Below are 15,636 nucleotides of genomic sequence, written 5' to 3'. Positions count from 1 at the left end.
ATAGACCTATAGTTCGAAATAGCCCCACCCCCTCTACATAAAAAATAAATATTTTGTAAAATTTTTCGTAAATGTTTGTAAATTCCTTCTGGAGACTAATGAAGTTCTCATAAATCCCACTAAAAAGTTTGGAAAACTTTTTACTTATTTCACAAACATTGTTCATAACGTTCATAACATAAGCACCTTGCGAACATTTTTTTTTGTTCTTCTACAAACATTTCTTCGCAAATGTTCGTAAAGACACAAATATTGTTGGTAAATTTTTTGCCAAACAAAATTAACAAAAGTTTCAAAAAAAAAAGAAGCTCGTCAAGTGATTATTAGTGAAAAAGTAGAAACTTTTACGAACTTTTTAGTGAGTTTTACGATTTACTAGCATTTTGTAAGTCCCAAGCAGGACTTCTCATTCATTTAGAAATAAAAGAGTTCTCATGGGAGGCCAAAATACAATCATAAGCCGGTATTTTTTAGACTTAATTTAAAATCTTCAGTTTGTTGTACTGCTGCAACTCCTCAGAGAGAGCAGTATTTCATAATCCCTCCATTTTTTCACCCACCCCAGAACATCCATCTTCTACCCCGCCCCTCCCCCCCCGGAGACTACTTTTCTTAAAATATCTTCGCGTTCCAGACGACTTCTGAGAAATGATGTCACAGTGTTTGCCCGTTTGTTCGTAGCCAGCTCTAGAGGCCAAACGGTTAGAGACAGCGACTTGGGACCTTCTATGGACCCCACTCATAAGTTAACCCAAGGATCGTTAACATGGCTCTCAATTTCCCCCAACCCCCACTCCTCTCCTTCACCTCCCAAACAATGTTTTTCGGTATTGCTCGAGAACGCGTCGTGTGATATGTTTTAAAGGTTATCCAGGCGAACATGTCATCCTTATACGAAAATATCGTTGAATTCATAATAACGGTTTTTCAAGGTTAATGTTAAAAAGGGTCTAGAGAGCGTATTTCTCATCGGTATGGTATCATGTTTGGGTTCATTGGAAAGATCTTGGAATTTTCGATAAAACCCAGTCGGCTACAATCGGTTCTGAACCGATATTGAACCGATTCATGCTCGATGACAAATTTTTATTCGGAATTCAGTTATATAGCTTCTGAGGTGTATTTTGGGCAATGTTCTGAGTTATTAATAAAACGGTTCAAATCGGTTGAGAACCGGTTAACGGTTAATGATACGAACTTTTAACTCTTTCGCGTCACACTTTTATTCAACAGATGAATTCACATAAAATTGAGTTTTTTCCTAATGCTTTATGATCAAATATAATAGTTCAGAGAGGAAAAAAAATTTCCATTGCGTGAAAACTCGGAAAAACCTCGGGTCATATATGACCCTATTGTTTATTATATTTATGTGCTCCGGGTGTTCAAGAAATCTTCCTGGTAATCCCTTGAACAGTCACTGTCACAATATTTTGAGTGGTATTTGGCAAAAATAAACTTATCCACATATTTATTCACACACAATACAATTGCACAATATGAGACGCGTGCAGAATACTCTAAAATATTGCAAAATATGTTATAATTCATCAGATATAAGATGAAATGTCCAGGAGCAAGATATTTTCCTCCTGGATTTCACAAAGAAAAACAATGTCCCAGTCCCAACTGTCCCAACTACATTGTTGGCATGAAAACACTTTCATAAACTTTTTCCTTGCCGACAATAGGGTTATATAGGTCATATATGACCCGGAAAATTCTACGCGCTTTTCTGCAAAATTGAGAGTAGTTTATTATATCAAAATATACGATATACAACCTTTGGATATTCTATTTTGTGTTTCTAAAGAACCTTTTGCTGAAAAAAATAAATGAATATAAAAAATTTTGAAAAAGAAAAGTCATTTCACAAAGTTCGAAATTAGTGATTTTTGATCTCAAATATTTTCTTTTCCTGAATATCTGGAGTCTTGAGAAAATTAGGCAAGAATCTTGCATCCTTCTATTATGATGTCGTGCACAAACCGATATATTTCAATTAATGTAAATAGTCAAAAAAAAAACTTTTCCCGGGTCATATATGACCCTAATGACGTGAAAGAGTTGATTATCAATGGATTTTTCACTTAAATTTATAATTTCAAAATTTTTAAATTTTCGAAAATCGTATGTAAAAGCAAATGGCGGGCATTGGCGGGAAACGTTACATTTGACGTCTAGATTTTTGGGGATGAGGTACCCCAAATGTTTGAAAAAGTTTTTTGAAAATTTAAGAAAAAAAATATTTTTGAATTTATGCAATCTGTAATTGTTAGTTATCATACTTATTGATCCCGAGAGGTTTTTCCTTATTCGGGTCTAGAAATATCAAAAAAGTCACAATATCTGCAAGGAAGCAGAAAATGGAAAATTCACGATTTTTGACCAAAAATATCTAAGCTCAGGAGTTAATTGGGATCCTGCAAAAAATATCCTAGATTTGGACATGCCTATAGTTTGTAATCATCCACAAGAATCGGATTTTTATCGATTCTAAATAGTCCAAAAAATTCTTTTTTCCATGGGTACCCAGAGTCCCAAAGGGGACGACAGAGTTAATTATTTATGCCTCAATTACCTCTTATCCTTAATTGCATTTAGCGTTCAAGAAATCAATGGAATAAAACTTTTCTTGCAGGTATCGATGGATAAAGAACGGCAAGAGATTTGATTGGCAGGCTTACGATGACAGAATGTCTCAGCAACCTGGACGTGGAACTCTGGTCATTACGAGTCCACGTGATGAAGATCTTGGGCAATATCAGTGCTTTGCTGAAAATGAGCACGGTATTGCAACGTCAAATTCGGTGTTTGTGCGAAAGGCTGAATTGAACTCCTTCAAGGATGATACACCGAAAGTGCTGACGGCCAATGAGGGTCAACCGTTCAAGTTGCAGTGTCAACCACCCGATGGTTGGCCCAAGCCCAATGTCTACTGGTTGATTCAGAATTCCGATGGGGGTATTTTGAGTATCAACAATTCACGCATGACACTCGATCCGGAGGGAAATTTGTGGTTTTCCAATGTCACGCGGTATGATGCATCAGAAGACTTTTACTATGCCTGTGCTGCCACATCGGTCTTCCGGAATGAATACAAATTGGGCAATCGAGTGTTGCTGGAGGTGCTGCAGACGGGCATCTCACCCACACAGAATCGTCATGAGCCTAAGCAACAGTACGTGACGAGGAAGAATGAGGTGGCATTGAGGGGTAAGAGAGTTGAATTGTACTGTATCTATGGTGGTACACCATTACCTCAGACTGTATGGACAAAGAATGGACAGGCGATTTTCTGGAGTGATAGAGTATCCCAGGGTAATTATGGGAAATCATTGGTGATCAAACATGCGACATTTGAAGATGCCGGAAGTTACACATGTGAAGCATCCAATGGTGTTGGCAATGCTCAATCATATTCTATTAATCTGCAAGTTCTGGCAACGCCATATTTCACCAAGGAACCCGATATTCAGAATGCAGCTGAAGGGGAAACGGTAACGTTCAACTGTGAGGCATCTGGATCACCTGAACCAGTGATAAAGTGGATTCACAATGGAAAACCAATTCAAGATTCGCCAATCAATGAACGTCGAACAGTTACTACGAATAGTATTACCATTCACAATATCCTGAAGAAAGATACGGGTAATTATGGTTGTAACGCAACAAATTCCCTGGGATATGTCTACAAGGATTTCTACCTCAATGTCTTGGCCTTACCGCCGGAAATTGTGGAGCCACCGCGTCAGGAAGCTACAGTAGATCGTAGAACAGTAACATTGGTGTGCAGAGTCTTTGGAGCACCTAAACCCGAAGTCAAGTGGATCCGTAATGGTCTAGAATTGACTGGTGGACGGTATAAGACTCTTGAGAATGGTGACTTGGAAATTCATGATGTTGCATTTGCCGATGCTGGTGACTACACTTGCTATGCTGTAAATAAATTTGGTAGCAAAGATGCCAATGGAACGTTAATTGTGAAGGAACATACGAGAATTACAGATGATCCGCAAGATTATGAAGTAACTGCTGGAACTCCGGCCACATTCAGATGCAATGCCGTTGCAGATTCATCATTGGATTTGAGCATTGAATGGCTCAAAGATGGTGAAATTATTGATTTTGACAGTGAACCACGTTTTGTCAAGACCAATGATAATTCTCTGACCATCTCCAAGACAACTGAATTGGATTCGGGTATTTATATTTGTGTGGCAAAGACAGAATTGGATGAGGCAAGGGCTCAGGCAACGCTCACAGTGCAAGATGTGCCCAATCCACCATTACTGCTCAATGTAAAGTGCAATGCACAAGATGCAACTGTTTCATGGACACCACAGGGAGACAATCGTTCGCCCATTCTACACTATACCATCCAGTACAATACATCCTTCACGCCGGATACGTGGGAAGTGGCAGCATCATCAGTTCCAGCGACAGATTTCACTTATTCAGTCTTCATGAGTCCTTGGGCCAATTACACTTTCCGTGTGATTGCTTTCAACAAAGTAGGACCGTCCACGCCGTCTGGACACAGTGAAGTCTGCACTACGCAGCCCAATGTACCCTTTAAGAATCCAGATAATGTTGAGGGAAAAGGAAGCGAACCCAATAACCTGATCATCAAATGGACGGTAAGTCTAAAAGATTTATTGAAAAAAAACTAGCGAATTTGTTACTTATATTCTGGATTTAGGGAGGTTTTGATTTCCTGAATAGGGTCATTCATAAATCCCGAGAAGCTAAAATCCCGGAAGGGGTTTAAATTCCGAATGGACCTTAATCCTGAATGGGTCAAAATCCCTGAAAACCGTAAAACGCTAAAATCCCGAACGTTAAATCCCAAATACCCAAAATCCCGAAGAGACAAAATCCCAAATGAGTCAAAATTCCTAAAAGCCAAAATCGTGAACGCCAAAATCCCGGAGGGCAAAATCCAGAAAACCCAGAATCCCGACGAGACAAAATCCCAAATAGGTTAAAATTCCGAAAAGCCAAAATCTCGAATTGTTAAAATTCTGAAAGGGATGAAATTATTCGGAGAATAATGTGTAAATATAATTTTTTTCCAAATTACAAAAAAAAAATCCCTTTGCTTCCAGCAAGCACCGGTACAATCGAGAAAGTAGCTATGACATTTTTCAGAATCCGGAATTTTGGCGTTCGGGATTTAAACCCCGTTCGGGATTTTGTATTTTCTGGATTTTGACTTTCGGAATTTTGACCGGAACCACAGGGAGGCCTTTTAGATACTTTCTCCACTTTATTTTTATTTTCGGAACCTGGGGCAAAATGTAACAAAACAGATATTTTATATCTTTACAAGCTGCCTGAAGATTTGAGAAATTTATAATAATCAGTATGTTTTTACAAGAAATTTACTCTCTAGTTACTAAAACCGTTTTCTTCTCCCTCCAAACGAAATGTGTTTTTCAAGCCATTTTCTAATTTTGAGAAAATTCTTAAAAATGGTGAGACAAATATTAACAATGAAGTTATTTGCGGCATTTTTTGATACGTTTTATTATAAGTTTTTTTTTTTTTTTTTGAAAGAAATATCTAATTGACATATTTTACTAGGAATTTTATTGAACTAAAACTTTAGTGCATACTACTTTCATCTCACCAAGACAGACAGAAAAGGCGAACTGGAGACAAATCGTTAAATTAACAATTCTTCTACAATCTATTGATTTTTCTACTATGGTAAAGTACCGTGTAGCCGGCCGGTTCCTCACCTCGGCCAGTAGGGTTATTTATTCAATTTACTTAAGATTTGCTATAACATGGCCTAACCGGTCTAACATTATAAAACGTTAAATGATTCCATTGACCGACTTGAGGGCACTTTACTTTATTATATTAACCCATTCCTTACCATGGTATTATACATCATACGCAAATTGAGTGATTTTAGATGATTTAGTACAAGGCAATTGATATTCGAGTTCCTGTCAGGAATGGATTTTTAGTTACTTTAGTCCTTCAATTACTTGGAAAAAATAGCCCGACAGAGATGGTAATACATTTTGTTGTTCTTTTCTCGCTTCACGTGAAGTCATGCAAAAATTTTGCTCAAAATGGCGGACGGAAAATGCGACATGCCGTCGAATTTGTTAAAATTGACCTTCATCCTCTTTCCTGAATTGAATTCTGGTTGCCAATGTGTTCTCTTGGATAGTTACTCTATCTAAATCAATAGAGTTTGTAATAAATTAATGAAGAGAATTTAAATTCAGTGACCGTTAAGACGCGTGTTTGAGGGCGGCTCCCCGCACCCCCATAATGGATAAAAATTATTTCTTTTCAAAAAAATCATCTATTAACCTGTAGGAAACTAATTCCAAAATATGAACTGGGAAATTTCTTCTTAAGTTTACCGGTTCACAACTGATTTGAACCGGTTTATAAATCATATTCGAAATATCGTCCAAAATAGCTTAGGGTTGAATTTCGGATAATGATTAGTTATTGGTTATATGAACCAGTTTCATTTCCGATTGGAATCGGTTCAGATTTGACAGGAATTTCAAGACTTACAACCATCCATGATACCATTCGGTTGGGAAATACGCTCTCTAGAGCCGTTTTAACCTAGCCTCTGGTTAATTGATTTTTTTTAGCTGAGATTCTTTACATCTCAGCTTTTGTTTTTATAGAGTTGTTTGAAGCCAATTCATAAATTGATTCCAAACTCAGCTTACACTTCAAATTTCGAAAAAGTTTTTAGACGGAAATTTAGTATATTTATGCCTTTTTACGAGGCACAGAGTCCTGTGTACAAGGGACGCCTCAATCTGGACATATACACTCAATCCCGGTATTATGCACATTTTCAGGACCGAAAAAAACGCTTGAAATGGCATTACGCATCGAAAAAATTTACATACCCGCAGGGGCTTTCTTTTGAATAAATCGGCCGCAGAACGAATTTCGCGCGGAGTAAAAGTAGGGGGAGGCTTTGATCGTTCGCACATACGCTACCTTCAGACACTTCATATTTCTCCCATATTCCTTTATGAATCTCACATATGGCTATATATTGTAATAGCTAACCTTAAATCCCATCTTTCCTGAAAAAATTGAGAGTCTAATCCTTTTTTCCTAGTTTCAGGAAACAAAAAATAAAAACAGGTCCAAAACTGTAATTTTGCTGTGCAATATTTCATACGATTGTGCAGAATTAATATCACTTTTCTGAAAAACTACTATCACAAAGGGTAGAAGGGTTATTAGGAATCAGATTTATGTAAAAATCTTTTAGGCTGAACAGGCACTTTTTGTGGGTGGAACAAAATTCACAAACTTGACTCAGATTCATCGATCGCACATAGAAGACTGCTTCTTTCAGATATTTTCCAGGAAACTTCATTTTAGATACGATCCCTCATATTCACATCTATTGTAATCTACCGATTTGATCCACCACTAAAAAGGAAAACTTAAAAATCGTAAAGTTGATAAACAAGAAGTAATTTGACTCAAATAGGCTGCAGTTGAGTAATTATTAAGCAATTTTGCATTTCTTTGATATAAAAATATTTTTCAAGCTTGCACAAACTGAATGTGCAATGAAAGAATCACATCTGCAATAAGCTCATACAGTTTACAACTGGGTTTTTGACAATCTTTGACATAACCTCACTATTGTGTTGTTTTGCATGACAAAGAAAAGAAATTGTCCGTGAGAAGCTGTTTTGTGAAAATTTTAGCTTGTTCACCTGCTGAAGCTCAATATCTGTGCTAAATCCCGATTCCTGCAGCTGCAGGAACAGAGAAATCTTCAATGATGCGCATTCAAACGTTTTTGTGCATATCCGGCTCCGTGGAGGAATGGTGGAATCTTGTGTGGTCTTCTCGCTTGCAGAGTTTTAGTCAATTTTTAGCTTTAAAAACTTATTGATTCGTGTAAATTTGGTGATATTTGGACTTTTTAAGAAAGTATTCATCAGATTTAACCGTTTCCGGAGTGAAATTCTCGTAGAACCAATCAAAAAAATGGTTTTTAATGTCAATAAAACATCTCTCAGAAAACTTCCAAAAAAGTGATATTAAAATGTTTTATTCTATATAAAAATGGTTTAATCAAGTAGATTAGAGTTCCCTTTAAACAATGATGTGCAACTTTTAGTGTCCGGTGCAAAATTTACGGTGAAAATGGGGTGTTCAATGATGGCGTGAATCGTGTGCGATAATAGAAACTTGATTCATCTATCGGATAAATCGCCATTAAATTTTCATTTTCCTCTGGAGGAAAATCTAAGGATTTCCTGGAATTTTGTTTGGTGGGATTATAAACCTTATAAGTAAGACATTTTTTTGGCATAGTTGGAGAATCCATACAGTTTGCATGGTAGTCAGAAAAAATCACTGAACTTGAACATCATTTTTGTATGCGAAAGTTCAAAGCCTCCCCCTAGTTCAAACAAAAGGATTCAACTGTTTAATAGAAATGCATTAACAAACAGTACTTTTTGGTCAGAGTTCTTCAATAAATGGTTAGAATATTTAAAAAAATTACCTTATTAAAAGAAATTAAACTTTTATTCTAAAAAAATAGCAAAATGTTTTCAAATTACCCGCATCGCAAAATAGTATACATTCAGGCGTATTTCAAAAATGATTTCCTAAATTGACTCCCAATGGTAGGCAAACTTCCATAATTGCATGTGCATAATCTCCTCAGGTGCACAATCCCGAAGGATTTAATGCCGGGACTGAGTGTATCGCGTAACGAGTCTGTATGTGAATGTGAGAAGATGGCTTCTACTTTGAAGGCTACTCGCCAGGGCATAGTTTTTAACCTTTGACCTTGAAAAACGGTTATTAGGAATGAGTCAACGGTATTTTTGTATAAGCACGAAATATCAGCCTAGTTAACCTCTAAAACATATTCAAAAGGTTTTGGAGGGGTTGGAGAGAGTTGAGGCGAAATGGGTATTTTAACGGTCCTTAGGTCAACTCATGGAGGGTCGCCTGAAGGTCCTAAGTCTCTATCTCTAACCATATGGCCTCTAAGTTTGGTAACGGCGGGATGGATAGACGGACGGACAAACAGCGTGTCATCATTTCTCAGAAATCGTCTGAAACGTGAAGATTTGTTGAGAAAAATGGTCTCTGAAGGCTGGAAGATGAAAATTTTGAAGAGTTAAAAAAATCGGATCCCGGTCAAAATCCCAAAAGCCAAAATACCGAATTCTTAAAAAAAAGTCATAGCTACTGCCACGATAGCACCCGCGCTCGCTGGGAGTAGTCTCACAAAGAAACCGCAAGAAAGACATTACAGATAAAAAATTAATCAGAAAATTGTGAAAATAGCTAAAAAAGACAAGTGCAGTGCCCCAGATCCTATGCCCTGTGAACCAAGGAGACCTATGACAAAGCAAGAAGATAACAGATTTGACCACTGAGGAAGGTTTGGAGTCTGAGCCGAAAGTTTAGGGAAGAATCAAATTTTTTCTTAGCTGCCCCATCCCCCGACGCTTACCGAAATCGATAATACAGATAATACTTGAATCAACCTTCGGATAACCCAATAATTTACAAAGATTCTTTTCTCCAGAAATCCTTTTATTTAAAATGGCCACTTGGGGTAAAAAGTAACAAAAGGTATGGGGCAAAAAGTAACAAAAACCGAAGTAATTTTTGATGTCTCACGGCGAAAAGAAATGTCATTGCCATGTCTCGTTGCTTGTTATTTGCATTGGTCCAAACGGTTTGCAGTCTCTTGTGTTATTTTTTTATAAAAAAAAACTTAAAAAGAGTTTTTTTCGTTCAGATAGAGAAAACGGTGTTTTACAAAGGTGTAAAGGAATAAATTACCTATGGAAATATACTATCTAAGGTTTTTTTTTAATTCACGGAAGCCCGTAATAAAGCGAATCAAAATGTGATATCTCATACCTGGTACGCCTGGTACTATTTACCCCAGCATTTTTGAAAATGGTCACAAAATTACCTTTTAGAAATTGGCTCGATAAACGTATTTCCTCACAAAATAGAGAAAAATTACTTTCACGAAGTTGTAGAGCGGTAAATTGCTTATAAAACTGCGCTAATTAGAAATTTCTGGGGCGCTCGGGTAGCTTGTAAAAAAAAATAAAATATCCGTTTTGTGACTTTTTGCCCCAGTCTCCCCTAATTAAATTATTTTTTTTTACTAAAAGTAATAGGTCGATCAATAAAATTTAATTCTAAGTCCATCATATTTTTTATTATTGATGAATTAGGGGAAGTGCTTATAATTTTGGACAGTCTGCAAATAAGCATCGATATCCTAAGTTTGAAGTGCCATATTTTCAATACTAATTGACTTTTCTTGTTACTCTCTTTTCAGAAGGATTGTTTAGAAACTTGGCAAGCTATTTATCATCTCATTTTTACTAAAATTAGTTTTAATACGTTTAAAAATGAATTGATATGTAGAGGTGAATTTGACTCTTATTTTGGACAACTTGGTTATTAATTTTTACAACTTGTCTGTAAATTTGGACAGATAATCCGCCTCAACAGGATGCCCATTGTTCTTCATTTTATGAACCAATCTTACCAAGTCCTCTTCCTGGTCATGTAAGGGAAACGTGGAATGTCACAAGAAGCCCAGAAACTTTCCATATCATTCATTAAAGTGAGTTGACTTCGGTACTCCAAGTACGTGCGGATTCGCTCATTCCCTGCCCTTTCCGGGAGCCTTTCAAGGCATTTCTCACTGCATCTCTTTCGTAGAGATGATGCTCCTTCATTTCTCCAGGCATTTGTCCAACCTAGTCATCACAAAAGCTAAAACTTCACGAAATTTCGTGAGAAAAACACCTGTCCAAAATAAGAATCATCACCTCACTGGTGAATGTCTTAAAAAATTTCCCATTTTTCACACGAAAAATATAATTCACAAGGCAAATCTCACTTCAGGTCAAATGTACAAATCATCAGTAACGTGAATCAACACAATATTCAATGAATATTCAATAATATCACTCAAAAACAGCGAACAAACTTTGTTAGTACTTCACCAAAACTAAATAAGACTGAAGTAAGCCACGAAGTTCTGTCATATTTCTCGTAAGCAATTGCTCACACTGAATTTTCAACAAAGCAATTTCAACTCAAATCATATTCAAATTTTAACGTTTTTAGTGTCAAAATCTTCCAAAAAGAACAAATATTTAGATAGAATTCATTATTCATCAAATATTGGAATAAAAATCCATCATTTTAATCAATTTATTTTTAGTGTCCAATGTTATCCTCAAAGTGTCCAAAATAAGAAACTGGACAAAATTAGAAGCATTTCCCCTATATTGACCTGAAATTTTTCCATTTGAAAAAAAAAAATCACTGATATTCTTTGCAAACTTTTGTATATAAACTTAATAAACTTTGATTTCAGAAAACAAGTTTAATAATTTTCTTAATTTTTTTTTTATCGTGCATCGTATTCCATTATTTCTCTCTGATTATTTCCAGCCAATGCCCGAAATTGAGCACAATGCACCCCTCTTCCAATACCGTGTCTACTGGAATCAGGATATTCCTGGTGCACAAACAAATACTGAGACAATAGGAAATTGGCGACAATCAGAATTGGTTGTGCGGGATCAGCCAACTTTCCAGCGCTATAAGATTCGCGTAGTTGCGGTGAATCGAATGGGAGAGGCAAATGTAATTGCCAATCCTGTAATTGGTTATTCTGGAGAAGATCGTAAGTGGTTTTGAGGAATTCATCTTCTTTTTTTTGTTATGGGGAATGATTAAATTGAATTATGTTTTGATTAAAGGTCCATTGGAAGCTCCGAAGAATTTTACAGTTTTGCAAGTGACTGACAGTACAAAGGCTCTAATGAGCTGGAGTCCTGTTTCGGAGGATTCTGTTCGGGGTCACTTTAAGGGGTATAAAATTCAAGTGTGGACACAGGGAGAGGGCGAGGATAATCGTAGGGAGATTCATGTGAAGAGTGACTCGAATAGGGCTCTTGTGGACAAATGCACACCAAATGCTCTGAATTATGCAAAGGTTCTTGTCTACAACAGTCGATACAATGGTCCTCCAAGTGAGACTGTGTCCTTTACAACACCTGAGGGTGTTCCCAGTTCTGTCCAATCCTTGGATGCCTATCCATTGGGTTCATCGGCCTTCCTGCTGGTCTGGAAGAAGCCACTGCATCCAAATGGTGAGCTTCAAGGGTACAAGATCTACTTCGAAGAGGTCAAAGGCACCTATTTGGGGCCTAAGATGGAACGAGAGCCACATATCAATGATCCCAGGGTAACACGTGCCAAATTGGCAGGATTGAAACCAGACACAAAATATCGGCTGCACATTACAGCAACAACAAGGGCAGGAGAAGGTGAAGGGTGAGTAAATTTTTTTCTTCACTTTTAATCCTCAAGATTGAAATCCAAGAAGATAGTTTATTTTGAAAGTGTTGTTAAAATCCGATAAAAATATTATTTCCCCAAGATTACAAGAAAAAAACAATAACATATGCGGAAGGTAGAGAGCAACTTGTTGAATCTTCATGAATTTTAAAATAGCCAGAAAGAAAGAAAGAGAGTGAATTTGAAATTGGACTTTTCTTTGCTATTGTATTTTACAAATCAGTAAAAATCTAAAAGAGCAATAACATGTATCTTTTGTATCAGAAAAAAAAAGAAAAACTTGTATTTCATTTATGAGTTTTTTTTTTCAATTTGAAACGATCAAAATGATTTATAGAAAGAAGTAATATTGAAATGCTGAATAGGTTTAACTGTTAAAGAGAAATTTGAGTGATATCATCTGAAGAAATTCATATTATTCTTGGCATTTATGATCTAGCCATAAAATATTTCAGCAAGAACTTCCGTATAAAATCTGATGAAAAGCAGAAATTTGAGTGACTGAGACTTTTTTTTCCAGCGCAGACTAATCGCGTGCCACATAACAATAGTTAGATGAAAAAGATAAAATTATATTTAAATAGATTTGTGGTTTCTTTGAGTATTTTGGGGAATTATGTAAAGTATTAATTTCTCTGAATGCTTTCACTAGATTTTTGAGTAAGTGACAGGAGTTTTTTTTTCAAGCAGAAATGGTATTTTAAATGAGTATAACGGCGTTATCACACTTGCACATTAAAATTTTAATGTGATTCACATTAATTGACGCTTGTGAGCGTCCAAATATGTTATTTGTGTCTTTGAGTCACTTAATATTTGGGGTTTTTCTATTTATTGATAAAAAAGTGGACTTGGCCTGCAAAAATAAGTTTAAATTTACCTAAAGCATCAATATTTTTTACATTAAAAAATTAAAGAGAAAATCGCATTAATTTTTCACATTAATGCTATAAATCAATTTATATCAAATTTTGCGGGCCAAGTCTACCTTTTTATCAACAAATAGATCAAATTTTGAATATAAAATGATTCAAACAGACAAATTACACATTTGGACTTTCACCAGCGACAATTAATGTGAATCATATTAAAATTTTAATGTGTAAGTGTGATAACACAGTAAATTTCTACTAGATGTAGATAAAATGTTAAATTCTTCAACTTTATCAGTTTGATTAATAAGAAATACAATTGCAGGACATTTATTAAAAGTCTATTCTTGGAAATAATAAACGTTCTTATCTTATTATTTAATTTATCATTCTACTTAATTACTCAAATTGAGTCCTGTTCTTTAATCTGAAATTATAATATTTCTTTGAACCTAGAAAAAGGAAGTCAATTTCATAAAATCATAGGTTATGTTGTAGTTTCAAATTTTATCAAAAGGTAAATTTAATTACACAATTTATGGAGAAAATTTTCAATGAACAAACTTTGAACTATCCCTGCAAAGGCTACAAGTAAACATTAGTCCTTGGATATATTTAAACCGGGGGCATGATGTTTCCAATGTTTCTCATTTGTTTCTAGCGTGCTGAAAAAAACTTTCGAGTTTATTAGATGTTTTCTGTAATTGTAGAATAAATTAGCAAATAATTCTAATACAAAATAAAAGCCAATTTAATAACGAAAAAGCAACCGAAAACCCCAGATTAGCAACCTACGTAGTTTTGGAGATATCTCGTGAAATGTGTACGAAAACAGGAAAAATTTACACTAAAACTGGTAGCATTTTTCAGAGCTAATGTCACCCCCCTGATTTTAACCATAAATAAAAATATACATAACCTCAAATTTGTGTCTATAATAACAATTTCAATAGTATTAAAAGAATCAGAAATTATTACAGCGGCATATCAATTCAACATTTTATAATGCTAAGAAATTTGTAATAAACAATAGTTTCAGCTGGATAATTTAAAATGCAATTTGTCTAAAAACATTTTCTTCTAGGTTATGTCAATTACTAAATTTTCCAACATAACCTCAAAAAAAGGGTTGACAAAGTGTCATAGCCGTCATAGCTTTGCCAATTGCTGGCACTCGTGACTTAGAACCTTTTGTCCACTGGGCATTTTCTTTTTAAGTTCACCGACTCACAACCGATTTGCACAGCTTTGTAAATCACGCCAAAAATCGCCCAAAATAGGTTACGAGTGACATAATTGGATTCTGGATAAAAATTGATTATTGCTTTGTAACTACGGTCCATTACCGATTAGAACCAGCTTTGACTTGTCAGAAATTCGAAGACCTTTCCAACGATACCAATCTTTCCCCAATCGGTTGAGAAATACAGTTCTTTAGAGCTTTTTTTTACCATTGACCTTGAAAACTCGCTATTATGCCTCTGCTAGCAGACAGCTAGGCATAATTTCATATTTGCGTCCCTTTCTTTCTCAAAAGATTTGCGCAAAACATTTTCACTCTTTTCCCAAAATTAGATTGAACTAAATTAGGGTGGAATCACCACTTCTCGCCTGTGCCCCACTTCTCGCCTAATAATATTTGCATAATATTGCTCAAAATAATCGAGTTTTAACCTTTCCAAGCGGGTGGCGAGAAATGGTTACAGAACTGGCGAAAAGTGGTAAAAAGTGGCGACGAAGTGGTTATTTTTGCATTGTTAATAAAAATCAGGTTTTTAGGCACTCCCGCGTTAAATTGTAGGACAATTGTTATGACGAATCTAGATCCAAGATATCTAGGGTAAATTAGGCTAATTCAAAACCTGCTCCAAATGGAAATTTTTCGCTACTCCAAATGGAAACGTCACTGTTTTCACGATAAATACAGTACTAAATTATTATATTTATATATTTTCTATACCACAGTTTCATTATTTTGTTAATTTTGCTCCAAATAAAGCGAAAATCCATTCATATTCACACATTTTAATTTGTTAATTTCTCAGAAAAATTAAAAGTGTACCTTTTCACCATCGCATTTTTCATCGATCGACAATGTTTTCCAATGAAAAACACAATAAGGTGACTGTTGTTTATTTGTTTTGTTTAACATTTATGTCATATTTCTGGCTAATTTTAGTTAAATTAAGTGCTAATCTTTATTGTTAACGGTACGTGAAGTTTTCAAATGAAATAATTACCTATTTCGTGAACAAAAAGGGTTTTTCTGAAGTGTCTGCAAATGGTTCAATAGGAAACACAAGAAATATGATTTTTTTGGAGAGATTTTCTTATTGTTTTAGATGGGAAAGGAGAAAAGACCAGAAATAAGAACAAATCC

General features: G+C 35.5%; 1 protein-coding gene across 4 annotated transcripts in view; it reads left to right on the top strand.

The window, feature by feature from the left end:
* LOC129805384 (neuroglian) overlaps positions 1-15,636 on the top strand; it is a 69,925-nt gene that overhangs the window by 40,783 nt on the left and 13,506 nt on the right. For all 4 annotated transcript variants that reach the window (XM_055853269.1, XM_055853267.1, XM_055853266.1 and 1 more), the window contains exons 4-6: positions 2,642-4,640; positions 11,473-11,707; positions 11,784-12,360. In XM_055853269.1, the coding sequence (XP_055709244.1) occupies positions 2,642-4,640; positions 11,473-11,707; positions 11,784-12,360 (2,811 nt within the window). The remainder of the gene's footprint in view (positions 1-2,641; positions 4,641-11,472; positions 11,708-11,783; positions 12,361-15,636) is intronic.

Source organism: Phlebotomus papatasi, chromosome 3 (assembly GCF_024763615.1).
Source record: "Phlebotomus papatasi isolate M1 chromosome 3, Ppap_2.1, whole genome shotgun sequence".
Classification (NCBI taxonomy): domain Eukaryota; kingdom Metazoa; phylum Arthropoda; class Insecta; order Diptera; family Psychodidae; genus Phlebotomus; species Phlebotomus papatasi.
This window is presented reverse-complemented; position numbering and strand designations above follow the sequence as displayed.